This window comes from Ailuropoda melanoleuca, chromosome X (assembly GCF_002007445.2).
Source record: "Ailuropoda melanoleuca isolate Jingjing chromosome X, ASM200744v2, whole genome shotgun sequence".
Taxonomy (NCBI): Eukaryota; Metazoa; Chordata; class Mammalia; order Carnivora; family Ursidae; genus Ailuropoda; species Ailuropoda melanoleuca.
Window position 1 is genome coordinate 15,854,453 of NC_048238.1, and position 27,077 is coordinate 15,881,529.

General features: G+C 48.0%; 1 protein-coding gene across 1 annotated transcript in view; it reads right to left on the minus strand.

Annotated features, from left to right (window-relative positions):
• MAP3K15 (mitogen-activated protein kinase kinase kinase 15) overlaps positions 1–27,077 on the minus strand; it is a gene marked incomplete at its 5' end in the record, with an annotated part of 114,329 nt that overhangs the window by 8,249 nt on the left and 79,003 nt on the right. The window contains 6 exons of the mRNA XM_034649904.1: positions 2,401–2,558; positions 11,355–11,460; positions 11,651–11,781; positions 13,638–13,765; positions 16,363–16,496; positions 21,903–21,990. Of these exons, the coding sequence (XP_034505795.1) occupies positions 2,401–2,558; positions 11,355–11,460; positions 11,651–11,781; positions 13,638–13,765; positions 16,363–16,496; positions 21,903–21,990 (745 nt within the window). The remainder of the gene's footprint in view (positions 1–2,400; positions 2,559–11,354; positions 11,461–11,650; positions 11,782–13,637; positions 13,766–16,362; positions 16,497–21,902; positions 21,991–27,077) is intronic.

The following is a 27,077-nucleotide window of genomic DNA, read 5'->3' on the forward strand; positions in this document are numbered from 1 at the left end:
CGCAAGCTCTGTGTACAACGCCGTACCTGGACTCAGCAGTTTGGAGCATGCGCTTTCAAGTCTGTTAAGGGCGCACAGCTCACGTTAACTGTTCTTACCACAATAAAACACACATTTTTAAGTTGAGTTTTAGATTTTGAGAATGTTAAATAACGCTGGATGGAATATAACCCCCAAGATGTGAAACGCAGGACACGTGACGGGGGCGCCCCTCACCTGAGGGGCAGGGAGGGAAGGGCACTAGGGGGCCAGAGACAGAAATTCAGAAGAACCCCAAGAAGAAAGGAATGGCTTGCCTCCAGACTCCCAGGAAGCAGAGAGCAAATGTGGGCAGCACGCTGGCCCCAGGCCGATACCTTCACTCCAGGGTCCCTGTATTAGTCCACTGGGGGTCTGTCACCAAGTACCACAAACTCGGTGCCTTCACACTATGGAAATCTGTTTCCTCACAGTTTTGGAGACTGGAAGTCTAAGATCAAGGTGCTGACAGGGCCTCACTCGCTCTGAAACCTCCAGCAGCCCCTTCCTCGCCTCTTCCAGCTTCCGGTGGTGGCGGCTCGTAGACACGTCACCCTCACCCTGGCCTTCACGTGGTGCCGTGTCTCTTCACAGCATCAGCACTCAGGCCCTGAGGTTTTTGTCAGCACCGGCTACTGCCTGTCATCCCGAGGCCCGTGACGAAGCTACAGGTAAGATCTTCAAAAATTGCGGCTGGCTCCATCACGGATCCGCACTAAGGATGGGGAAGGTCGCTGCTGTCCCCCAGTCCTGCTGTCCAGGGCCTTGCTGAGACGGTGGGTGCCAGAACATACTTGCTGACTTGAGGTCTTGGCCTTGCAGCTGCCTGACAGCGGCTGGGAGGGTGGGAAGCGCTGAGAACCTTCTGCAGGGGCCTGCACTCAGCTCATGGGCAGAAACCTGCACTCACGCCTTCTAGTTGTATCTGCCCAAGAGTGAGCTGGAGTGTCTGGCAGAGATGCCGGCAGCAAGGCTGCGGGGCAGACAGGCCGAGAGGCCACCACACCTGGCAGAGAAGCAGGAAGCAAGGCCTCTGGACTCTGTTCTACTGGGCTGCTTTGGTGTGCTGGGGCCTTTCTGGCCACTAGCAGCGAACCTGCTCTCTGCCTTCTTAGCCCTGAAGTGAACAGAAATACTCCATCCACAGCCTCTCTTCAATTTCTATGAGTGTACAAAGAGCCAGAAGCCGCAGACCTGACCGACCTGAGACACGTGGGGCTGTCCTGGCGTCAGCTTCCCCAGGGGGCAAACATGTCCCTTCCCAAGGGAGCAGGCCCGGGGAGGGGGGGAATCTCCGCCCACAGTGGCCAGTCAGTCCTAAGTGGGCCTCAACACATGAGTGCCCTGCCTGCCAGCTCTGGGAGGGCTTTTAGAATGACAAAGTACATACCGTCTGCTACCCAAAATCCCACCTCTTCAAAACCCAGTTAGAAACCTGCCCTCCAAGACACAGACTCATGAGGCCTTTGAGCCTTGCCCAGTGTAAGGGCAAACACACATTCTTAAAAAGAGGTTTCATCCTCCCTGGTGAAAATAAGGGGAGACCCTGCTTTTCTTAGAGTACTTACTTTAGAAAACGTGTAATTCCAAATTCTTGATCTCTCTGAGTTGCATGTGAATCTTTTTAAAAGGTGAATAAACCTCTTGCCAAGAATGTCTTTCTCAAGGACCTGGGGCCAACTCCTGGAAATGTCAACATCAAGGAGCAGACATCCGCATCTCCCAGTTTCTACAGGAAGGGAAAAGCCTAACTAAAGTAGTGTCTTGCTCCAAAACTACCTTTTTTTTTTCTTCAAAGATTTTATTTATTTGTCACAGAGACAGAGAACCCGTGCATGCGCAAAGGGGGAGGGGCGGAGGGAGAAGCAGACTCCCTGGTGAGCAAGGAGCTGGATGTGGGACTCGATCCCAGCACCCTGGGATCACAACCTGAGCCGAAGGCAGACGCTTAATCGACTGAACCACCCAGGCATCCCCAAAAACTACTCCCTGTCTTAAAGAATGGAGAAGTTTATTTTTCCTTTGGGTAAAGCCAATTAGCTAATGCAAATGGTCATCTCAATCACCAGGTGCCCCCGGACACACTAGTGTGACCCGTGGTGCTCGCCAGTCCCCGCACGGGAGGACTAGTCATCATTTCCTTTGACAACACGGGTGTAAAGGGTGGCACTGCTGGGCTCGAGAGAAGGACATGTTTCTTCTGTCTTTACAATCACTTAGTGGATGGCCCATGACAGGCACCCATTCTGATGTAATGCTTATTCAATGATAAAACTGTTTTCTTTTCTACCTTCGTGGAGAGGTTTCCAGAGTGGCGGGAGATTTTCTTTTGGCCTATTACTTCCCCAACACCAGCAACCTCAATCAGCAAACATGTCTTACTTTGAACATCGCTGCCTGCGGTTCGCCGAGCTCGTGGAACGGAGGTCTGCTGGTGGCCATCTCGATGATGGTGCAGCCCAGGGACCAGATATCCGCCGGGGCACCGTACCCGCGAGGTCCCTGGTCGATAATCTCAGGTGCCATGTACTGCAGAGTGCCTATGGGGGGGGGAAATTGTGGGCATCCTATTGCTCAAAAATCTAAGTGAACCATTAGTAAATGAGTGTGTGAACTTTAACCCTCTCATTAATGACCGATGGAGCCTGTTCTCAGGCATAAATGATGTGGTCGCATCCTTTCTCTGATCAGAGACACACAATGCGCCTTCCTTTGATACTAGTCACGTCGAGAGAAGATTGCTCAGCTCCTCGGATGAATGGGCCCCAATCTAATCCAATAAGCACACAGTAGGGCGCAGCCGATGTGGGGAAACAGTGCCTGACCTTGAGGAGCTGCCTAGTGGCGGAGACAGACAAGAGGGTGATGGTGGGCGAACGGAGCAGGCGCTAGAACAGTGGGGTCCGAGAACGCGTGTGGAAACCGTGCTTGGCTCCGCCTGCTTCCAGTCGGGAAAAGCTCTGTCTGGATCAGCTTGGTTTTCTGAGAGGTACATGCCAAGACAGGATCAGACATACGAGAGATTTACTGGGGAGAAGTATATGAAGGATAAAGGGGGAAGGAGCAGGATGGGCAGGGGGAGTGGTCGACCTCAGTGCCAACGGGACACGTGGGAAAGGAGGGGGGAACAAAGAAGTGGGGGGGAAAGGAGAGGGGGAACGAAGAAGTGGGGGGAAAGGAGGGGGAAAGAAGTGGGAAAGGAGAGGGGGAACGAAGAAGTGGGGGGAGAGGAGAGGGGAACAAAGAAGTGGGGAGGCAGTCTCAGAACAGCAGCTCAGAGACAGTTCGGTCAGGCCACTGGGGAGTCCCTGACCAAAAGCTGCCCACTGGAGGAGTCCCACGTTGTTCTGGTACCTCCACCGTGCTCTGTCATTGGCCAGGAGCAAGCAGGGCAAAGCATGGCCCTGCCGTGAACATGGAGGTAAATCCATGAAAGGCGGCACATGGTGTCTTGCCGGGAAGGTCAAAGAGGTGGACAAAGCGATGGGAGGATTCCCAGGCCAAGGGAAGAGCCTGAGCAGAGGCACAAGGGTGTGAAGTACAGAGCGAGTTCCCGGAACCACAAGTGAAGTCTGACCACAGGGCAGGGAGTTAAGAATTAAAAATTAAGGAGGCAGTGGCCTGGGAACAGCCCGAAGGGCAAACAGGATATAATGAAGGCTCTGGCTTTGGACTTTCTCCTGTGGGTCGCAAGCCAACAGAGGTGGCTACAGGGAAGGTGGCGATCGGACAGAGCGCTGGAAGGAGAAAGGATTGCAGAGATGGGGGTAGGGAGGTCAATCAGGGCTCTGGGAGGGAAATCGTAGGTTTTTCTTGAAACTAAGGCTGAGGAAAGCAACAGACACTATATGCTGGCGAAGTGGTTTATAACAAACAGCAAACTTGCAGAGGACACAGGCCAAGGCGTGAACAGAGAACACTGATGCCCACAGAAATTCAAGTGCCTGTCTCAAGATCATGCAACCAAAGCAGGTTTCCAGAATCTTAATCAATGAAAACAAAGGGCTTGTTGGTTAAAAAAAAAAAAAAATTGGGGAAGCTACCTACTACATCTTCCCCTTGAAGATCCAATATCTTTTAGCATTTTTCCTTCCAATGACCATTTGGAAAAGCTCTGACCCACAGATTTTTTTTAAAAAAGATTTTATATATTTATTTATTTATTTTAGAGAAAGAGCGAGTGCACAAGTGCAGGGAGGGAGAGGGACAAGTGGACTCGATGCTAGCACAGAGCCCGACGCGGGGCTCAATCCCACGACCCTGAGATGGAGATCATAATCATAACCTAAGCCGAAACCAAGAGTCGGTCGCTTAACGGACTGAGCCTACCAGGTGCCTTCCACAGAATGTTCTGCAATAATGACAATGTTCTATGCAGTTCAGTATGGTACTCATTACCCACATGTAACTGTTGGGCCCTTGAAATGTGGCTGGTGAGACTGAAGAAAAGAATTTTAATTTCTTTTAATTTTTACAAAGTCAAACTAATTTAAGGTTCAATATAAACTGGGTTGGGTCTGTATGCTCAGCAGATCTGTAGGGCACCAATGATGGCTTTGGTTTTCAAAGCGGAAACCCTGGTAGGGAAGTGTTTGGCTGGCTGCACGGTTGGGCAAGACAGGCTCGCAGCACTTGCTGCATTGTTAGGAAACCCCAGAGCCCCAGGGACGGAACTTCCAGTGACACAACCTCCCTTCCCAGGCTTGTACTGCTGTGAACAGTGAAGGGAGAGGCCCTGGCAGACGATGTGCCTTCGAGCTAATCCGCAATCCATTAATCGAGGAAAGACTTGACGCGGTGCTGTTTATTAAGCTGTTACTGCTCTGCTCCGCTCTATGATGGGCACTCTGCAAACCACGGATCTGCTTTGCGGCAGCTCCCTGTTATGCTCGGTCGCTAGGGGCCGCTAGAGAGCCCGAGAGCGCCCCCGTGCGCGCGCACGCACACCTACTAGGAGGGAGGAAGGAGAGGTTACTGGCTCCCCAACAGCTGCTGCTGTTCCTCGGCGGGAGCTTCCCTTTGGACCCTCAGTTGGTTCCCGTAGCAGTGCTTGGCTCCAGTTTCTAGCTTTTCTGTGCCCTCAGTTTCAGAACAAACTTCATCTTGCCCTGCTGCCCGTTACCTGTTCCAGTCCAGTAACACCCTCCTGAAAGGTTCCAATTCTACCCTTCCTTGTGCTCCCCCCAAGCACTGGGGGGATAACTCAGTCCCAGTTAACAGTTTCTCTCTGGAAAAGTAAGTGGGGTGATTTTGATTTTCCTGCCTGGGTGCCAACTAACACAATCACTAAAAGTCATTTTTTTAAAGTTTATTTAAGTAATCTCTACACCCAATGTGGGGCTCGAACTAAGGACCCCAAGATCAAGAGTTGCATGCTTTTCCACCTGAGCCAGCCAGGCGCCCCTAAAAGTTAATTCTTAAAAGAGCAAGAGAATAAAGTTTTACAAAGTTATGCAACATAGAAAATATCACTAAACCGAACTGCAATGGTTTATTGACCCTGGTCAAACAACTGTCCACTTCAACACAACTGTTTCAAAACTGGGGAATAAGTCTGCTTAATGCTAAATTTGGAGATTTTCTCTGTATGGAAACATAGTGAACATCACCCTTTGTAAAGTAGGGACTTCACAATGACATCTATATTAGTTACTTGTTGCTATGTAATAAATTACCCCACATGTTAGCAGCTTAAAACAAGAGTTAGGGTCTCACACAGTTTCTACGAGTCGGAACCCAGGAACAGCTGGGTTGGGCAGATCCGGCCCAGAGTCTCTCATTAGGCTGTAGTCGAGTTATCAGCTGGGCTGTAGTCATCTGAAACCCAGAAAGGAGCTGGAGGGTCCACTTCCAAGCTCAGGTGGGGTTCGGAAAGAAGCTTTAGTTTCTCACCACATGGGATCTTCCAAAGGGCTGCTCAAGACATGGCTTCCCCCAGAGCAAGTGACCCAAGGACAGCAAGCAAGAAGGTGCCCCACTGTCTCTTCTGACCCTGCCTCCAGGTCACACACCGCAAGGCTGCCTTCATCTGCTCATTAGAAGTGAGTCACTAAGTGCAGCCCACATTCAAGGGGAGGGGATTACACAGGGCTGTGAATGGCAGGAGGTGGGGGCCCCTGGGGGACGTGCTCAAGCTAGAACTCAGGTCTTCCATCCGCACATCTGGAGCTATTCACCAGGACACTGACGACAGATGCAAGGAATCCGGCAGGAGCACAGGCGAAACAAAAGATGCCTGAACAAAAGTGGACTTGATGCAAGGATTTCCAAAGCCACAGTGCCACTCGTGCCCATGTAGCTGGAAGGTGGAGAGCAGTGAGAGAAAACGGGGCGCTCTGCTTCATTGACTACTGTATTCCTCGAAACACCACCCACTCACGGTAAACATCCAACAGAGACGGAGCCACACAACTATTTCAAAGAGTCAAGGGACTGTCCCCAAGTGGTGTGCATGTTATGGGTGTACATTGCTGCACCAAAATGGCTTCTGTCGAGAAACCAAGATCCTGGGGCCCTGCGTCGCGGGCCAGGGGTGGGGGGCAGGGTAGGCATCTGATTAATGCAGAAACGCTGGGAAACTTACTGGCCTTTATTCTGGCTCTAAAGGCGTCACATCCTTTCTAAACTGCATGTCCCCAAGAAGTGCCTACACACAGGTCACTCAGTTGGCCAGCCAGCCACGACTCTCAGGTAGCTACGCCCGAGCAGGAGTGCAGAGCTCAGAACACGGTGACGGGAGACCCGCAGGCACTGACACAGCCCCCTGGGGACATGAAATTGACTGGAGGCTTCTGGACAATTGCCCAAGCAGGATTTTTAAATTGCCAGCAAAAAAAAAAAATGCATGGCATAGGATGATAATTTAAAAGTTTTGAGTGGGGTGCCAAGATAAAAGCCAGACATCAAGGTACGAGGCAAGAGACTGACGACAGGTCCATGTTTCCAAGGGGGTCTCACACAACTGGTTACACACCTCACATGCAGGCCCCAGCCCAGGGGCCTTCCACCTAGATCAAGGGGTTAAAAAGGTGGAGAGAGGAGAGACTGGAGGTGGGAGGGTGTTGAAAGCTATTTCTTTAGACACTGCTGTGCCGGTGACTGGGAGGGCTACGCTCTCAATACAGGAGTTGGGGAAGGGCTGTGCCCAAAATGGGGACTAAGGCAACTCAACACTCACTCAGGACCGTCGCACTTGAAAGGAGGCCACATGCATAAGCATCATCTACAGGCCCTGGAAAATATTGAGCCTGAGCCCAAAGTTTCAAAATGTCCTATTAATGAAGTACAGAAAAGAGAAATAAGGTGCTTCCTGTGGCCCCAGGGGCCACTCTGGTTTCCCAGCCCAAAGATAGGCCTGGTAGGAGAGCACATCACTTTGTCTGGTTCCCATGAGAGGAAAAGCAGCTTAGAGCTGCAACCCATAGGGTCTGGGGCTATCATCATGCCCTCTTGACAGTGGGTGAAAGATGCATGATCCCTGGACACCAGATGTGGGACCCATTGTAAAAATAGTACTTTATCAGGGTGTGATCCTGGTGTTATGGGATCGAGCCCCGCATCAGGCTCCTCTGCTGGGAGCCTGCTTCTTCCTCTCCCACTCCCCCTGCTTGTGTTCCCTCTCTTGCTGGCTGTCTCTGTCAAATAAATAAATAAAATCTTTAAAAAAAATACAGCTTTAGGGTCTTTTTTTTTTTCTGAGGGAGAGAAAGAATGAATCTTAAGCAGGTGCCATGCCTGGTGCAGAGCTCCAAGCGGGGCTCAATCTCCGAGCGGGGTTCGATCTCACAACCCCGAGATCATGACCTGAGCTGAAATCGAGAGTCAGATGCTCAATCGACTGAGCCAACCCAGGCCCCTAGGGTCTTTTTAAAAGGAATCCTGCTCAAAGGCCATCTCCCATGGCCTGAATCCCTCAGGAGAAAAAAAAAATGGATGAGTGAATACAACGTGAGGGGTAAAAGTGGTGGGGGGCAGCGGGCAGTCAGCTAAAGGACAGGTCTCTGCCCAGGACGTGGGAGTTACATTCAGAGGGACCTGGCAGGAAAGTGTTCCCAGCTGGGGAGCAAAGAAGAAGGTGGGAGTCAGGGGAGAAAGGGTGAGACTCCGTGCTGACTTGCTGCTAGACCCGCCATGACAGGGGAAGAGCGCTGTCCATGGAATGAGGACCAGAGTGTTGACAAGGGTATTAGCAGGGCCCCTTTCAATCACCCAATTCAGACTGCTTCTCAAAGTGCCATTAAGACTTTCTCTCAGTTGTCTCAGGGTGGCTGGCAAAGACTCAGGAAAGGACTAGTGCCCTGGACAGGACGCAGAGGGCAGTGGGAGACAAAAAGATGACTTTTGGGGCGCCTGGGTGGCTCAGTCGGTTAAGCGTCTGCCTTCGGCTCAGGTTATGATCCCCTGGTCCTGGGATCGAGCCCCACATTGGGAGGGGGGGTGTCCCTGCTCAGTGGGGAGTCTGCTTCTCCCTCTCCCTCTGCCTGCTGCTCCCCCTGCTTGTGCTGTCAAATAAATAAATACAATCTTAAAAAAAATATATGAGATATCTTTTATGATTACAGCCTCTGAGTGTGACAGGTTCAACATGTTAGTTACCTACAGAAACTCGATTCTCTCAAAGGCTCCTGCCATCCCTAATAACCTGGGACTTTTTTTTTTTTTAAAAGATTTTATTTATTTATTCGACAGAGATAGAGACAGCCAGTGAGAGAAGGAACACAAGCAGGGGGTGGGAGAGGAAGAAGCAGGCTCATAGCAGAGGAGCCTGATGTGGGGCTCGATCCCATAACACTGGGATCACACCCTGAGCCGAAGGCAGACGCTCAACCGCTGTGCCACCCAGGCGCCCCAATAACCTGGGACTTCTAAGTGCAAATCGGTATTTATTTTATTAACAAATACTCCCATTGCACTTGCTGTGAGTTGGGTGCTGGTCAAAGCGCTTCACCGATATTAACCCATTTAATCCTCAGGAGCATCTCCATTTTATTTATGAAAAAACTATGTATGGCACAGAGACATGAAGTAACATGCCCAAAGTCACACAGACAGCAAGTGGATGAGCCAGAATTTGAACCAAGGATGTTCACAGCCATAGAGGAACAGAGTTCCTGTCCCAAGATCCAGTCCTAGGCAACTACCCGAGAGGGATGAAAACTTAGGTCTACACAAATGTTTGTCCTTGACCTTTCATAGCAGAATCGTTCACAACAGTCAAAAAGTGGAAATAATCTAAATGACCACTAAATGGTAGATGGATAAACAAAATATGGTCTATCCATACCATGGAATACCATTCAGCCAGAAGAGGAATGGAGTACTGATACATGGCACAGCATAGATGGACCTGGAACAGATTATGCAAAGTGACGGCAGCTGGACACATAGGACTACCTACTCTTCCATTTGTATGAAAGCTCCAGAGCAGGCAAATCTCTACAGAGAGTACATCAGTGGTCACCTGGGGCTGGGGTGGGGACGGGGAGGGACTACAAGGTGCACAGCGACCTTTTTGGAGTGATAGAAATGTTCAAAAATTGGGACTGTGGCAAAGGCTGCACAACTTGGAAAATTATGAGAAACCACTGGATCCTGCACTTCAAACAGGTGCATTTTATACCCAATAAAGCTGTTAAAACACAAACAAACAAACCCGAAGCAAAGAGGGCTGACCCTAGCCATCATGGCCCTTCCCCCCGCTTCTAGCTGGCTTACACCTACAGTGAAAACCCTTCAGAGGAACAGAGGAGGGGAGGGAGGGGAGGCTTCAGGGCCAGAAGTTGCCTTAGGCTCTGGCTCCCCTTCCAGGCTCTGAGAGCCTCCGGGCATTTGCATGGAAAAGCCCGGCCACATCCTCAGGCATCCAAGCAAGGGCTCCGCAGGAAGCAGCTGAGACTTCCCTACAGAGCTGCTCTGTGTTGCAAAGAGTAATGATATGCAGGGGAATTTCGTGCCCAAAATGAGACCCCTTCTTTATTATCCCCCAAACACCCCTGCATTATTTTGCAATGCAAAATGCATGCCTCCTCAAGCCAATTACTTGGGAAAATATGATATGCGATAATGGATTATACATGCATTTTCTTTGTGATTTTTTTCTTCTCCTTGGGGAAGCTAATTATGAGGTAAATTGTCAGGGGTTTTATGTTTTGAAATAACTCCTTGTCATATCAGAGACCCTCTTGCTACATACTGCCAAGCTAATTGGTGGCTTCCGAAGAGGAGGACATAAGTCATTTTCAATTAGGGTAATAAAAACCGTGCCCGTCATACATGCACACAGACTCACACACACATGTTGATACATGTATATTTACATCAGAAACAATAAATGAAAGTTCAGTACACTCTTTGTGAGATCCTGGTGGAGTGCTTGGTGTGATATTTTCCCATTTCAACGTGCACGTACCTCTGGTGTTAACAACAGAGCCGTCATTCCCGGGAAGCAGTTCTCTTTAGCTAGAGAATGTGTCTCCACCGTGGGCGTCCAGCGGCCGACATACAACAACCCTCTTGTTGAAGAGAAGTTTTTCAAAGCTGAGACATTATGCACTAAAGCCAAGGCCAAATCTGTCCCCTCCACAGCTCGGTGCCCCAGGGACAGAGAACAGTCATCCTTCTACACCGCTTACTTCTGAGCTATCATGGTCTAAGCAGTGTTTCTTAATTCCGTCAAGCAGGATCTCCGTGATCCCTCTTATTACACCTTAGGGGACCACAAACCTTTACTTTTTCAAAATCAGTACTTCTTCCCAGGAATCAATTCCTTTTAAGCAGGAATTTCAAAAAGCCACAGGTAGCTTTTCGAACCTCATTCGACTCCCTGGTCTTATAAACGGAAAGCTAACAGGTCATTTTGTTCCACTCTGAATCCAGTCCCTCTCAACGCTTCCATGAGTCCATCACTGACACATGGAGAAGATAATTCAAGCCCTCAACCCCACCTACAAGACCATACTCCCCAGACCAATCAGCTTCCCTTGGAAACATAACCCTATCAAAGCACGAGGTACCAGAACGAACTAAGGTAACAGGCTATTTTTATGACAGACCAGTAAAGCGCCCTCGCGAGTTGTCTGAGGACTACTGTGATTCAGAATTACCCACAACATTAACTTAAAAGAGATGCTGCTATTTCGCTGATTGGTGAGAGACCCTTAGAAAACCTCAAGGAGAGCACCACACCCACCCAACCTTTGAAGACAGCAATGACCATCATCATCCGAAGCTGTGGACCATACCCGGTTGGCTTCTGTCACGGACTGGCCACACTGCCCTGAGGCGCCCAGGGACCGTGACTCTAGGCGGCCGCCCGTGCCCAGCCCTGGCCCACTTACCAGCAAAGGTCTCGGTGCACGGATTCACTCCTGCAAGCCGTTTGGAGGTTCCGAAATCAGAGATCTTCACCACTCCACTGTAGGTATTTACCAGAACATTATCACCCTGTAGAAAAGGAAGAACATCAAATACTTTGGACCTTAAGACACGGTCCCAAGTCTCTAGCAAGCCTAGCCTTGGGACTCTGGGGGCAGCCACGCTCAGTTTCCTCCCAGACACCGCCAGCCAGCCAGCCAGCAGCTGGCATGGTCCCAGAGGCACCAACGAAGCCCCATTGGCAGAGACAAGCAAGTACCTTGATGTCTCTGTGCACGATCTGGTTTTCGTGGAGATACTTCAGGCCTTCCAGGATCTGCCTGGTGTAGAACTTGATGGTGGGCTCCTTCATCGGCCCCCATTTTGATCGCAGAAGAGCAGAAAGGCTTCCTGGAAATGGACACAGCAGAGAACTCATCAGCGTGATGAAGGTTCAATCGTAAGAGCCAGGGAGACCAAGCAAGGCGATGTTTCTCACCCCACATCAGCCATCACACCAACATCCCTGCCCCGTGCAGTCTTTCCCCCTCTGCTGCCGGCTCCCAGACGTGTAAGCCGTGCAGCCAGAGAAGGCACCGCAGAGGGAGGGTGAACGGAAGCCCGTTGTGACCTCTGAAATTCAGTGGGGCTCCCTTTGGCTTTATGAACTCTGTCATGCTGAACAAAGTCAGGAGGAGAGCACAATGATGCGCTCTGGCCTGGGGAGGGCCGGCCCCCTGCTGCAGATGCTGCCTCGGCCTGACACCTTACACAGTGCCTCAGTTTCTCCAGCTGTAAAAGGGGATGTGCGCATGTTTCTAATTCTGCTGTCATCCTTAAACCTCACCCTTGGAAAATCAATTAATGTGAACAGTGACTGACATATTTTCTGCTAGACTAGGAGAAACTTGAGAGAAGAAGAAATTGTATTTTATCCTTAATGTAACCTTCAAAATCTCGCCCTCTCAATATATGCAGTTAGGCTCTGGATAGAATAGTAGGCTCTTAATAGCTGCTGCTTAAAGCAATGAATGATTACAGATTTCTTCTTTTTTAAAAAAAGATTTATTAGTTTATCTTAGAACGAGCAAGTAAGCACAAGCTGGAGGGGCAGAGAGGGAGCGAGAATCCCAAGCAGACTCCACGCTGAGAGTGGAGCCCGATGCGGGGCTCAATCTCATGACCTGACCTGAAACCAAGAGATGGATGCTTAACCAAATGCGTCACCCAGACGCCACTGAATACAGATTTCTAACTGAAATTTTTGTGTTTGTATTCAGATCATAATTATCATTAATTTTATTATTTTGTAAAAAAATGAACATTTATGGAGCTCTTGCTCTCTGCCAGGCACCATTTGAAAAGCTTTACATACACTATCTCATTTGATCCATCCAACAACCCACTGAGCTAGGGTCCTTATTGCTCCAATAATTATTACAATGCCAATCATTGGAGTAATTATTATTACTCTGATTTTACAATTCACTTACTCAATCAGAAAACTGAGGGGGGGCACAGACGTAAAGAATTTGCCTGAGGTCCCACAGCTTGCAGGAGGAGGCCCAATTCAAGCTGGACACTCTGGCTGCAGAGCAGAGGAGCTCCCCTCCCCCATGACACTCCCTACCCTTGGGGGATTTTGTGGTTAAGGCAGTGGTTCTTGATTTCACAGTAAACATGTTATTCTGCAGGGTCATTTTTATTTTTTTTTATTTTTTTATTTTTTAAAGATTTTATTTATTTATTTGACAGAGAGAGAGAGACAGCCAGTGAGAGAGGGAACACAAGCGGGGGAGTGGGAGGAAGAAGCAGGCTCATAGTGGAAGAGCCTGATGTGGGGCTCGATCCCACAACGCTGGGATCATGCCCTGAGCTGAAGGCAGACGCTTACCCGCTGTGCCACCCAGGCGCCCCCTGCAGGGTCATTTTTAAAACCTCTGTCCCCTCATCTCCAAATTAGCTTTAAATTCCTAGATGTGAAGGCTTCAAGGCTGGAGACTCTGCTTTACTCATCTGTCTCCGGCGCTCAGCCCAGCACCCGGCCCTCGGCAGATCCTCCATGCATATTTGATGACCGAATTAAACCAGAAACAGACTATTTATGTGACATTGGAAAGTTGGTCTCCAACTCCTCTGAGAAGCAAATGTTCTCCCACATCTAAAAGGCCTGTACTTTTTAGATGGCAAGATGGATGGTGATGTTCTCATTACATTTTCATCAGTGGTTTTCAGCATGTGAGACGAGAATACCAGGGAGTACTCACCCCCAGGGACCTGCTCCATAAATATCTTTACGTAGCCGTGCTCGGACACAGAGCCCAGGTAGCGGACGATATTGCAGTGGTGGAGGTACTTGTGCAGCGCTATCTCCTCGTGCAGAGGCTGAGAGTACCTGGGAAGCAAAGCCAAGCCAGCGTCACCTGCCGGGTCCTTGGGGCTTGGGGTCCGCATGGCACTGCGCCAGTACCTGCCCTGCTGCTGGCCACCCCCTCCTTCTGGAAATGGTCTTTCCCTTGGCTCCCGGGAGAGTACACAGCTTCCCATATGTAAAATAGGGGACAGTAAGAGCAGCCACACAGGGCTGCCGAAAGCCGACGTGTGTCAAGTGTCTCAGGCACTCACTGGCGTGCCTGGTGTACGGGAGGCACTCAGTAAATGACTGCTCTGGTTAGGGTCTCAACTTTCCATGTATCCTCTGCCTCTCATGAAGAGCGGTGTTCTGGAAGGTTCTGTCTTCAGTTGCCTTCTACTCTCATTCCGCAAACTCACTACGCTATAGCAACAGCTACCTAACGGATATCCTGGGTCGGCGTCTGGTTTCTTTAGTCTATTCTCCCCTGGTTGCCATATTTCCTCTTCCTGAAACACACCTCATCAGATCACTTTTCATCAAGTCTACATAAAGACCACATTGCTTGACATGGCACAGGAAGAACTTCAAACTCAAGTCAGACTACACCTTTTGAAAATTTTGCCTCATCTNCTCATCAGATCACTTTTCATCAAGTCTACATAAAGACCATATTGCTTGACATGGCACAGGAAGAACTTCAAACTCAAGTCAGACTACACCTTTTGAAAATTTTGCCTCATCTTAAGAGCACCCCACCCCCATCCTACATTCAGGTCACAATGGATAATTTGTTGTGCTTTGAATACACTCTGTGCCTTAACAGCTCTATTCTTTCCTTAGCATAGAATGCTCTGGCCTCCTCTTTTCTGCCATATGAACTTCAGCTCATCCCTCAAAGACCAGTTCAAAGAGGATTTATCTTCTCAAACTTACCACAACTCACTCAGGAAAAGTGATTCCTTTCCTCTCTTCCACAAACATTCTGTGCACCCCCTCCCCCATTGTGGCACTCATCACTTTGACCCCCAGGCAAGGTATCTGCATTCCCTNGCTCTCTTCCACATTCTGTGCACCCCCTCCCCCATTGTGGCACTCATCACTTTGACCCCCAGGCAAGGTATCTGCATTCCCTACCAAACCAGGAGCACCCTGACATCAGGACAGCATCCTAGGCACCTCTTGGTCCCCAGGGCCAGCCCAGAATCTGGCTAAGAGAAGGTGCCCAACATCATAAGTTCAGCTATACACTTAGGGAATGGGACAAGAACAGACTCTAAGGTCCCCTCTGGCTCTAAAATTCCCAGAAAAACTATTGGCAACGAAAAGCTTAACTACTGCAACCAGCCAAAGGAGGTGGTACATGCCAGCAATCCCCCCCCCAAATACAACTCTACCACCTTATCTGGCATGAGCATAAGAGAAAGAATACCGGACAAGGAACTCAAGAGACTGGATCCCAGTCTTGTTTCCTTACATCCTTGAAGAAGTCATTTAATCTTTCCCAGCCTCAGAAGAAGCTAGAGGAGTTCATTTCAGGACTAGCCTTTTACCTCAAATAGCATAAATGAAAAGACAGACAAATGAACGAGTGAATCAATGAACGGATGAATGATGAAGGGTCTTAAAGCTGCTAGAAAGCACTTGTAACCCATCCCTAACAATTCACTGACACCAGGACGGAGGGCTGTCTGCATGTGTCCATCAGTGTCAACACTGAAGGCAACATGCAGATGTTGTCTGAATACACCTGTGGAGGCCGGAGCTATTTTTTTTTACGTGGTGGCCATTACTCTGGAGGTAGCTTCTCACAAAAACACTGGGCAGTCAACACTGCAACGTTCTTGTTTAGAATTGGGGGGGGGGTGAATTTAAAAAAGGAATAAATATTTATTAGACTCTAAAAAATATTGAATAAGTTACTAACAGTGGTGGTTTAAAAAAAATAGCCCCAGGGGCGCCTGGGTGGCACAGCGGTTAAGCGTCTGCCTTCGGCTCAGGGCGTGATCCCGGCGTTATGGGATCGAGCCCCACATCAGGCTCCTCCACTATGAGCCTGCTTCTTCCTCTCCCACTCCCCCTGCTTGTGTTCCCTCTCTCGCTGGCTGTCTCCATCTCTGTCGAATAAATAAATAAAATCTTTAAAAAAAATAGCCCCAAATGTAGGAGGGTGAGGTTAAAGGGCAAGGAATAAAAAAAAAAGTCTGTATTGCAAAAAGCTAATTTTCTTTTCGCCACATTTAATTTTCTGTAATGATATATCTGAATAAATCATAGCCCTTTAAAACTGTTACATTATGAAGTAAAGCACCGAGTCACATTTTAAAAAAATTTGCCAACATCTATCTATGTAAAAATGTACAACTTTAGACCTAGTGGATGAGTGGAAATAAAACCACAGTTTTCTTTTAAAATATGACTCTTGGCAATCCACATGCCTCCAAGTAAAGTTGTTCCGTTTTCTTCATCTATTTATAACACGCAAAGAACAAAAGCAAATCACTGTTGTAACAAGAGAATGTTACATTTTTGGACGACATGATGCCTTCATTCTTGAGTCCCCTGCGCCGTCAGTGATGGGCACGGGGTTTGGGTGTGGAGGTGGCACCTGAGAACGAGGAAGGCCCACCCAGACTTGCCTGCTGTCTCTCTCCGGGATTTCCTTGATGGCTATTCGCACTTGGTTGCTCAGGTCTCTTCCAGCATACACGATCCCATATGTGCCTTTCCCCAGCACGACCCTATCGCCGTTTGCATCGTGGTCATACTCATACTGAAGAAGGCAAAGCAACAGGATCAAAAAGCATACAACTTGTGGTGGAGCCCCATTAGAGCCTAAACGTTGTCCTGCAATTTTTTATTTATAAATAATGTTACTTGAGTACCAGGCAGGTCGCATTTCTTAGGTTATGTAATTTTCACTAAGTAATTACTTTCAAAGGGTAGAATTCTCAGTTACTCATATATTCACAACATGATTTTATGAGATGGAATCCAAAAAATTTAAAAATACAGCTCATATGTAACTCAGTGGGCTCAGCTCTTGGAGATTTTGTCCCACTTTAATGCTGCAATTTACAGCGTAAAGGCTTCTAAGCCATGTCCAGCACCCCAAAGAGCTGCCGTCCTGCATGATCCTTCATTAGCTTCTCAGGAAACCAACCTCTTTCTGTAGCCCAGAGAAGAACTGAAGGTCAATAAAATGCTCTTAATACAAAGCACACATGCAGGGCTTCCCCCTTTGAGATGGACAGATCTAACGTCAAACGCACTGCACACGTTCCACCTGGAATCGCCGTTGCTATTCTGTTCCCCTAACCTCATTATCAAAAGTTGCTGTACAGGGGCGCCTGGGTGGCACAGCGGTTAAGCGTCTGCCTTCGGCTCAGGGCGTGATCCCGATGTTATGNGCCGTTGCTATTCTGTTCCCCTAACCTCATTATCAAAAGTTGCTGTACAGCTGCATTCTAGTTGGTTCTTCTCAAGAACGAAAACAAATATAACTCTAGGCTGAGCAATTCTTGCGTCTGTTGTTTTCTGTGCTCCACTGTGCCTACTTGCAGAAGTGCACAGAACGNATGTTCCCTCTCTCACTGGCTGTCTGTATCTCTGTCGAATAAATAAAAATAAAATCTTTAAAAAAAAAAAAGGTTGCTGTACAGCTGCATTCTAGTTGGTTCTTCTCAAGAACGAAAACAAATATAACTCTAGGCTGAGCAATTCTTGCGTCTGTTGTTTTCTGTGCTCCACTGTGCCTACTTGCAGAAGTGCACAGAACGTGTGTTGGTCCCTTCCAACGTGCTTCGAAGGATACCCATGACAGTTAAGATCACGAACAGGCCCCCGTCACGTCTGATTTAACCAGGTGTCAGCCTGCTCCATACGAGGCTTCCATCTCACACCTTTCTTGGCCCCTCATCTGTTACCTTCAAAGTGCATCGCTCAGTTCATTTCCACCACAAACTCTGATTCTAAACTAAGAACTCAAGTACCTGAGTCAATTATTAAAATGATTTTTTTTGATATTTTCTGAAAGAAAGCTCAAAGAATGAATTTCAAACTACCTTGACCGTAAAAATCTCATTAAATTGTCATCAATGGGAGGATCCAAATTAGTGGCCAATCTCAATGGCTGTATGAAGACACACAGGTGTAATGGTGTAATAACTGGACTCGAGCTGCACTGTCCACAAGAGCTTGGGATTCTCACACCTGCCACACTGGCTATTATCAAAAAGGTAAAAAGTCAGTGGTGGCAAGGATGTGGAGAAAAAGGAACCCTCGTGCACTGGTGGTGGGAATGCAAACTGGTGCAGCCACTCTGGAAAAGAGTATGGAGGGTCCTCAGTAAGTTAAAAATAGAGCTACCCTACGATCCAGCAATTCCAATGCCGGGTATTTACCCAAAGAAAATGAAAACACCAATTCAAAGAGATACATACACCCCTATGTTCACTGCAGCATTATTTACAACAGCCAAGATATGGAAGCAACCCAAGTGTCTATCCACAGATGAATGGGTACCACGAGCTGGCCAATTATTTCTCTTGTAGGCTCACAAACATTATTAATTAGCTGAGAAAAAACTTCTATATGTTGTACACAAAAGAAAATTTTATTTCAGTCCTCGCCAAATTTTTCTTAAATATTCTGGCTGAGAAGATACCAAAGTAATGAGGTTCTTCTATAGAGAACTCCAAAAGTCACGGATAGTGATGGCTAGCTTGCTCGTAAAAGAGTTTGTTTTTTTTTTTTTTTTACTGTGTATCTTTGTTTTCAGTGCCCATATAAGTCTTTGCGCTTTTGCTATACACATATGTTTACTTTTATACGCTTTTCCTTCTGTTTCACAAAGTCGGGGAAATCGTGTGCTTCCCGAGGGCACGGTGCTTGTCCTGCTGTCACGCCTCAGTGCGTGCACGGTGCTGGTCACGGCAGAAGCCTCCCGGCTGCTGTGTGAACTGAACAAATGGGTGTTTCCACCTGGCTTTGAGCCACCATCTCCTGGGGGCAGGTTCTTGTGCAAGTTCACCCCCCCCACCCCGTCACCAGGCTCTACAGCTCCGCCCTGGTGGCTCCCAGCGGCTGGGGCCAGAGCATCTCTGGGCCCCGGGAAGCCAGCAGCGCACACGGCCCGGCAGTACAGGATGGAGACTCTTCTCCAAGTCTCAGAACTCCGATCCAGGCCTTGAGATGAGGTCACGTGAGGCTGCTCCAGAGTCCATGCTCCTTCCCCCTCCCCACACTGACAGGAGCTGCTCTCCTGGCAAGTGTCAGGACCTGAGTGCTGGCATGTGGGCTGAGAGACCGGCCACAGGAGCAAGCCAGTGGCAGAGCTGGGGACAAGAGCCCCGTCCGCTCGCCGGCCATGGAAAATTTCAGGGGCAGAGATCACAGGTCATCAAAGCCTCTATCAGGACATGTGGTGTGATGGAGGGATGGGGGTCCCTCCAGGTGTGAGAGCACGCAGGGGGATAGGGGGCGGATGTCAGGATGTTTGGCACCGACACATTTCAGGAGTTTAGGTCATAAACCACGAGGGAATGGAAGAACCTCTGAAATCTGGTCAAGAAACAGGGACACGTTTCTCAGCAAACCTCCTTCCCAGAGCTACCGGCAGCCCAGCCACTGACATGTACTGAAAATGCTGACGTGTTTATTATCCACAGAACTAGCTCCGCCCTGAGGCCGGAAGAGCAGGTGCGCTGGCAGGTGGGGAAGCGCAGAGTGCATGGCCCAGGGAGGCCGCGTCAGTGCGGGCTTGAGACCGGCTCAGCGCCTTGGCAGCACCCTGAGCTCGTGAGCTGCTCAGGGTTCGTGTTCCTGGCCAGGTGTTTGGGGTCCATAGAGCAGGGCCACTTCTCTCTCGTTTCCTGTTACGGCCCCAGCTCCCAGCACAGTGCCTGGCATCATTAAGTACTTGCTGAAGGCGTGCAGGGGCGCAAAGGCTGGTCCAGAGCTTAGCAGGACAGTGTGGCCAGGAGCTCAGCAACCTAAGGTCCAGGTGGCATGGTATGGCATCATGTGTGGCTTTCCCAAGGTCACAGCTGGAAGGCCTGAACAAAGGGTGGCCACTCGGCTCTCTGATGCCTCTCAGAGACAGGCAGGCCCAAAGCTGGTGAAAGGTGGCCTCTAGCGGACCAGTTTGCTGAGGGCCAACCCTCCCCTTGTTGGTGGTTCCTGGAGCTGCTCTGAAGTCCAGCTACCCAGTTCACGGTTCTTGCTAAGGGAAGCTGCAACGGATATTGAAACTAACCGCGATGGGACTTTTGAGAAATGAGAAATGAATTAATCCTCAATAGGAATGGGAAATTCTTTGTATTATGGAGCTTTCCACTGTAAAGTCCTAAGCTTTAAAACGATTACCTTAGAAGCAGGAAGACCACTTTTTAAAATTACAGGATCCAGCTCCCTTACTAAATCTGTTACAAGAACTGTGATTTTGATACAAAATAGTAACAAAGTGTGGCATCACAGAAGTCATAATACTTCTAAGAACTAACGTTTGCAGAGCAGACCGTGAGCACTTAACGGTGTGATTATGGGCCATCCTCACAAACCTCACCGTCCCTGCTTAACACAGTCAATGGCCATGAGCCCACCAAGCTTCTCCATGCCACCTGCCCCGGTGGACAAGTCTATAATGATGGCCTCAAAGCCTCTGGCCAACTGTGGGAACAACAGAATGATCCAGTGGTCACAGTGGGGGCTCTGGAGCCTAACAGCTTTGGTTCTCTGCCCAGCTCTCCCACTGCTAGGGACTTCCTCCAGCCCCTGACCTCAGCCGGGTTTCCCCACCTGCAGAACACCAACAGGATAACCGCTGATTTGGATGTCCCTTCTCCATGCTGCACACGTATCCCAAACTTCCTCCTGCAGGGATGCATTTCATGGGACAACAGTCTGCCCCTCACAAGGGTGATCAAGAGGAATGAATGAGAGCACGTGTAGGAGGCCCAAAGCCCCCCCTACCCCCGGCACAGAGTGAGTGCTCAATGAATGCCAGCTCTGAGAGGCCAGCCATGCCTTGAACACTGGGGTCCCCCGTCCTGTCTCACTGCTAGTTCTTCACAGCACTGGCATGTGGAAGACACTTGGTAAACCTTGGTGGGGGAACCCAAGTTCGGGCTGTGCGGATGCCCCCTGGCCTTCAGGCCCGTCACCAGGGGCTCCCAAGGCGGGCCCATCTGAGTCCCAGGACATCAGGGACAGCACTGCTGCTGTGGCCACCTCTACTGCTCACGTTCTCTTCTCGAGGCCCCTGGGGCCTGCTGATCCTACCCGAGGAGGTCGGCCACCAGGTTCAGCTGGCAGGCCCAGAGCTCCCTCGCCAGGTGGGACACTGCTCCGGCCTCCCTCTCAGCGACTCCCTCACCTGCTCTGGCGGGTTGCGGGGATATTTCCCCTCGATGGCCTCGATCACACACCTTTCAGGTGGGGGGGCCACTCTTCTCCAGTCCTACCCCACATCATCACATACGCCATCAAATGCTGCGCGCAGGTCTCACCCCTCCCGCAGGGCCCCGCCTGCCCCGAAGTGGCCAAGGCACCGCAGCAGGTCCCGGCGCCGCACGGAGGCGAGGAGCCCAGGAGCCCGCGCAGCGGCAGCCCTGGGCGCGCCGAGTCCAGCTCCTTCCGCTCGAGCTGCGCAGAGCAGAGGTCGAGGCCGCTCTGGCACGCGCTCCAGCTTCCTCTCGCCCACGCCGCCCTGACACAGCAACTTGAGCTCGGTCAGCTCGCCGCGGGGCAGGCCGGCCCACACCGAGTAGAGCGGCGCCAGGAGCGGGGTGCAGTCCCGCCTCCCCGCCTATCCTGCTCCCGCCCGCTGGGAGCCCGGGAGCCCACCTCGGGCTTCCCCCTCCTGCGCTCTGGGCTGCAGCCATGAAAGAGTATTTTTTAAATTTAAATTCAATTAATATATAGTGTATCATTAGTTTCATAGGGAGAGTTCAAGGATTCATCAGTTGCATAGAATACCCAGTGCTCATTCCATCAAGTGCTCTCAATGCCCATCCCCCGGTTACCCCCCCCTTCCCTCCAGCAACCCTCAGTTTGTTTCCTATGGTCAAGAGTATTTTTAAATACAAAGGATTTTCACACACAAAAATGGGACATTTTCTTGAAGCATCAAAGACACAATAAATAATTTTTTCCATGTTGCAGGTCTTCTGTGACTCACCTCTAAGGTGTCGCCATCGGTGTCCCCCTCCAGCTCCACTGTACTGCCCACTGAGTTGCTTATCATCTCTTTAACCAAAGAACAAAACCTAGAACAGCAAATGTCACAAAGATGTTAATTATCATCACTCATGTTCCCTACCTTTAACTTAGCCTTATTGAACTGTGATTAAATATACATCAAGTTTTTACAAGTTCATGGAACAATCCACTTACTCCTTGATTTGATATAGCACTTTAATGGCTATCTCATCTAGTTCAAATACTCATATGATACTTGAATCCCCTCTATACAGTAGCCCCACCAACTGGTTGGTCAACTGAGGCTTGAACATCTCCAGTGACAGAGAACTCATTACCTCACAAGTTTGCTCACTGTGTGGACAACTCAATGAGAAATGCTTTATTATATAGAACTAAGACTTCATTCACGTGGGTCCCATCTATGGACTGCTTAGAATTAATCTCTCTTCTGTGGAACAGCCCATTAGAAATGTCCATAATTTTATTAAATCCCATTGAATCTTTCCTCCTTGTGGCTTCAGTGTTTCCTTCAGGACTTGTTTTTAAGTCACTCCACTAACAGGTAATTGTTGAAAGGTAACCCCTTATTATTCTTCAAGTCTGGCCCTACGACCAGTGTTCTAGAGGTGATCTCATCAGTGCTAAGCAGAGGGGGACCCCCACCTCTCAAGCTGTAGACATTCTCGTTCTTAGTGCAAAATAAGGTCTTGGGGCAGGAGGGGGTGGGGAGGAAATGTAGAAGGTGGCCTCATCATTCCGTTGACACAGATCAAGCTTACTATCAACTGTTACCCACAGGTCTTTCTCACAGTCGCTGCTGGGCCATATCAGCCACTTCTTAGATGCATGTAGTTGTTTCTTTACATACAAGCTATTTCACTCACAAAATTTTTATTCAGTATTTTCCTGTAAGATGGCAGGGAAGAGTACTGTACATTTTAAGATAATTTCCACAAAATGTTAAAGTGTTCTTTTCTGTAACTAACCCACCCTACCTTTGCTTCTTTTCATCTTTGAAAGCTGCGAAACACAATGGTCAGAATTCTTAGGAGTTGTGTGGTATGAACTCACCAGAATAACTAAAATTTACAAGACATTACCACTCATTGTCAAAAATATGGAGCAAGTGAAATTCTCATATGCTACTGGTGAAGTGGAAAGGGATGCAGCCACTTTGGAAGACTACTGGCAGAGTTAACCAAAGCCAATCATAGACCTGCCCCTATCCCGGTAACCCCACCTTCAGAAATCAACGTGTATGTTCACAAGAGGCCTGTACAAGAATGTTCACAGCAGTTCTCTTCCTAATAGCTGCAAACTGGAAACAGCCCAAACATTCACCAACAGAACAGATACACTGCTATACTTTCACACAATGGAACGCTACACAGCAACAAAAAGGGTGAATACATACACATGGCTAAATCTAATGGAATTATTTTAAGAGGAGTGAGAAAGCAAAGAGTACATACTTCATGATTCTATTTATTTAAAGGTCAAGAACAGGTAAAATTGACCACTGGTGATAGAAATCAAATTAGTTAGCACTGCAGGGGGTGGAAAGGGCTTGAGGCACCTGCTGGGGTGCTGAACCTAAGAGCGCTCAACCCACTTGTGTGCATGTTACACCGCAATTACAAAATTATTGAGATGTATGGCAAAAAAGGCATCGAGGACTGAGGGAGGGTCAGGAAGGTCAACTTTGTAGTAAAGGGATATTTTGCCTCCTCTTTGGCAGCAGTTTTTCTAAGTTGAAGACTGTGATCCAAGGGTCCCCTAGTCTGGTATTCAGTCTGATTTCAAAATACGATGTCATAACGAGTACATGAGACATGCTGAGTTAAAACATTCCCAAACCACATCATGATATGAACACTGAACAAACCAGCAGTTAAGGGCATTTCCTCAACCTGATGAAGGCCATCTATGAAAACCTGCCGGCAACATCATGCTTCCTGACAAAAGACTGATTGGATGCTTTCCCCCTAAGATCAGGAACAAGACGCAATGTCAGCTGTTGCCACTTCTACTCAACACTGTACTGGAGAGCCTGGTCAGACAGTTAGGTAAGAGAAAGAAATAAAGACATCCACACTGGAAAGGAAGAACTTTAATGATCTCCATCTGCAGCAGACATAGTCTCATATACAGAAAATCTTAAGGAATTCAATAAAAATTATGAGACGTGGGACACGTGGCTGGCTCAGTTGGTAGAGTGTGTGACTCTTGACCTCAGGGTCATGAGTTCGAGTCCCACGTTGGGCGGAGAGCTTACTTAAAAAATATAATCTTAAAATACTGGTAAAAAGTATTAGAACTAATAAATGAATTCAGCAAGATTGCAGGATACTAAATATATAAAAATCAAGCATATTTCTATATACTAGCCATGAACATTCTGAAAATGAAATTAAGAAAACTCAATTTGTAATAGCATAAAAAAAATACCTAGGTCTATGTTTAACACAAGAACTATGAGACTTGTACTCTGAAACTGCAAAAAAAAAAAAAAAACCGTTGTAAGAAATTAAAGAAGCCCTAAACAATTGGACAGCCGTGCCGTGCTCTGGAATCGAGGCTTACTATGGTTAGAACGGCACTGCTCCCCAAAACTGGTCTGCATCTCCACTTCAATCCCCGTCAAAATCATAGCTGCCTTTTTTTTTTTTTTTTTTTAGAAACTGACAGATTCTAAACTCCACAGGGAAATGCAAGCAGCCACAACAGCCAAAGCAATTACTAAAAGCAAGAACAAAGTTGGGAGGGCTCACATTTCTTTATTTCCTAACTTACTATGAGGCTACAGTAAGAAAGAAAAATGTGGTACTGGCGTAAGGACAGACATACGGAGCAATGGAATAGAAGTATAAGTCTGGAAACTGACTCTTACATTTATGATCAACCGATTTTCTAAGAGTGCCAAGACCATTCAGTAGGAAAAAGAAGAGTCTTTTAAACAAATGGGCTGGATCAACCACATATCCACATGCGAAAGAATGAAGCTGGACCCCTACACTTCACACCATATACAAAAATGACCTCAAAATCGACCAGACATCTAAATTTAAGAGCTAAAACTCTAAGAAGAAAACAAACACCATAGAGAATCTTGGGTCAGGCAACAACCTCTTAGGTGACCCCCCCAACACAAATGACCAAAGAAAAAACAAGTTGAACTGCATTAAAAATGTAAAGCATCAAAAACTAGGGATGTACTGTATGGTGACTAACATAATAAGAAATATTATTATTGAAAAAAAATGTAAAGCCTGTGCACGGCAGAGGGCCCCATCGACAGTGACAAACCACCCAGAGCATGGGGGCAGGGAAGTTCCGTGCAAATCACACATCTGATCGAGGACTCGTATCCAGAATATATAAGGAATTTAAAACCATCAACAGAAATACAAATAACCCAATTACAAATGGGCAGTTTGGAGAAGATGGGCAACCACCACTTTCACCAGGTGAGTCAAGTTAATCTCACCCGGCAGGAGACAAAGATACCGTATGTGGCATGTAAGAAGGACAGGACGTCACTTCTGGGCTGTTCCTTCCCGAAATGCATGATGCTACTGTAATCATGAGGAAACAGCAAACAAACCCCAACTGNCAACGACTGCGCTACCCAGGCGCCCCTAATATAAGGAATTCTTAAAACCATCAACAGAAATACAAATAACCCAATTACAAATGGGCAGTTTGGAGAAGATGGGCAACCACCACTTTCACCAGGTGAGTCAAGTTAATCTCACCCGGCAGGAGACAAAGATACCGTATGTGGCATGTAAGAAGGACAGGACGTCACTTCTGGGCTGTTCCTTCCCGAAATGCATGATGCTACTGTAATCATGAGGAAACAGCAAACAAACCCCAACTGACGGCCTACACGAGGTCAACTGCCTGTGCTCTTTGAAAGCACTGAATCAAGAGGGACAAAGAAGCAGTGATGAGGATAGACGAGGACCACGCAGACATGACCATTAAATGTCATATATGGTCCTGGACTGGATGGCAGGGCAGAGAAAAAATCTTGTGTTTTGCTGTAGAGGACAATAGTTGGACAGTAAGTAAAATGTGGGTGAGGTTTGTAGATTACAGAGCCTTATCGGTCTTAATTTCCTGATTAGATAACTGCGCAGCGATTATGTAAGTGAATGTTGCTTTTAGGAAATATGCGCTCAAGTAGTGAGAGGTAATGAAGCATTATGTCTACAACGTACTCCTCAGCAGTCCGAAACAAAAATAATCATATGCATATGGAGTGAAGGTAAAACAAGTGTGGTAAAGGTTTAACACTGGGGAATTCTAGGTGAAACATGTATGGAAATTTTTTGTACTGTTTTTCTCCAATTTTTTGTTTCTTTCTTTCTTTTTTTTTTTTTAATTTTAAGTAGGCTCCACACCCAATGTGGGGCTCAAACTTAAGACCTTGAGATCAAGAGTTGCATGCTCTACCGACTGAGCCAGCCAGGTGCCCCTCTGAAACTCTGCTGTAGCTCTGAATATTTCCCAAAATAAAAGGTTAAAAAAATTCTTTTAATTGGGTGAAGGATTTGAGCAGAGAGTTCTCCAAAGAAGATATATAAATGGCTAGTAAGCTCATGAAAAGATGCTCAGTATCATCAGTCATTAGGGAAATGCGGATCAAAACCACAATGAGATCCTACCTAATGCCCACTAGGATGGCTAGAAGCACAAGGACACACAATAACGCGTGCAGCAAGGACAGGGAGAAATTAGAACCTTCGTACACTGTTGATGACAATGTAAAATCAGACCACAGCCTGGCAGTTCCTCAAAGGTTAAACGGGGCTACTTAAGACCCAGTAATTTACCTCTAAGAGAAATGTAAACACAGGGCCACACAAAAACTGGCATGTGAATGTTCTGGCAGCATTACTCATAACAGCCAACAAGTGGAAACAACCCAGATGCCTTTCAACTGAATAGATACATCAAATATGTCCATACAATGAAAGAGCGATGAGCCACAAAAAGAACGAAGTACTGATACGTGCTGCAGTACAGGTGAACCTGGAGAACGTTGTAATAACTAAAAAATGTCAGACACAAAAGACCACACATGGTACGATTCCGTTTGTATGAAATGTCCAGAATAGGCAAATCCAGAGAAACTGAGAATAGATTA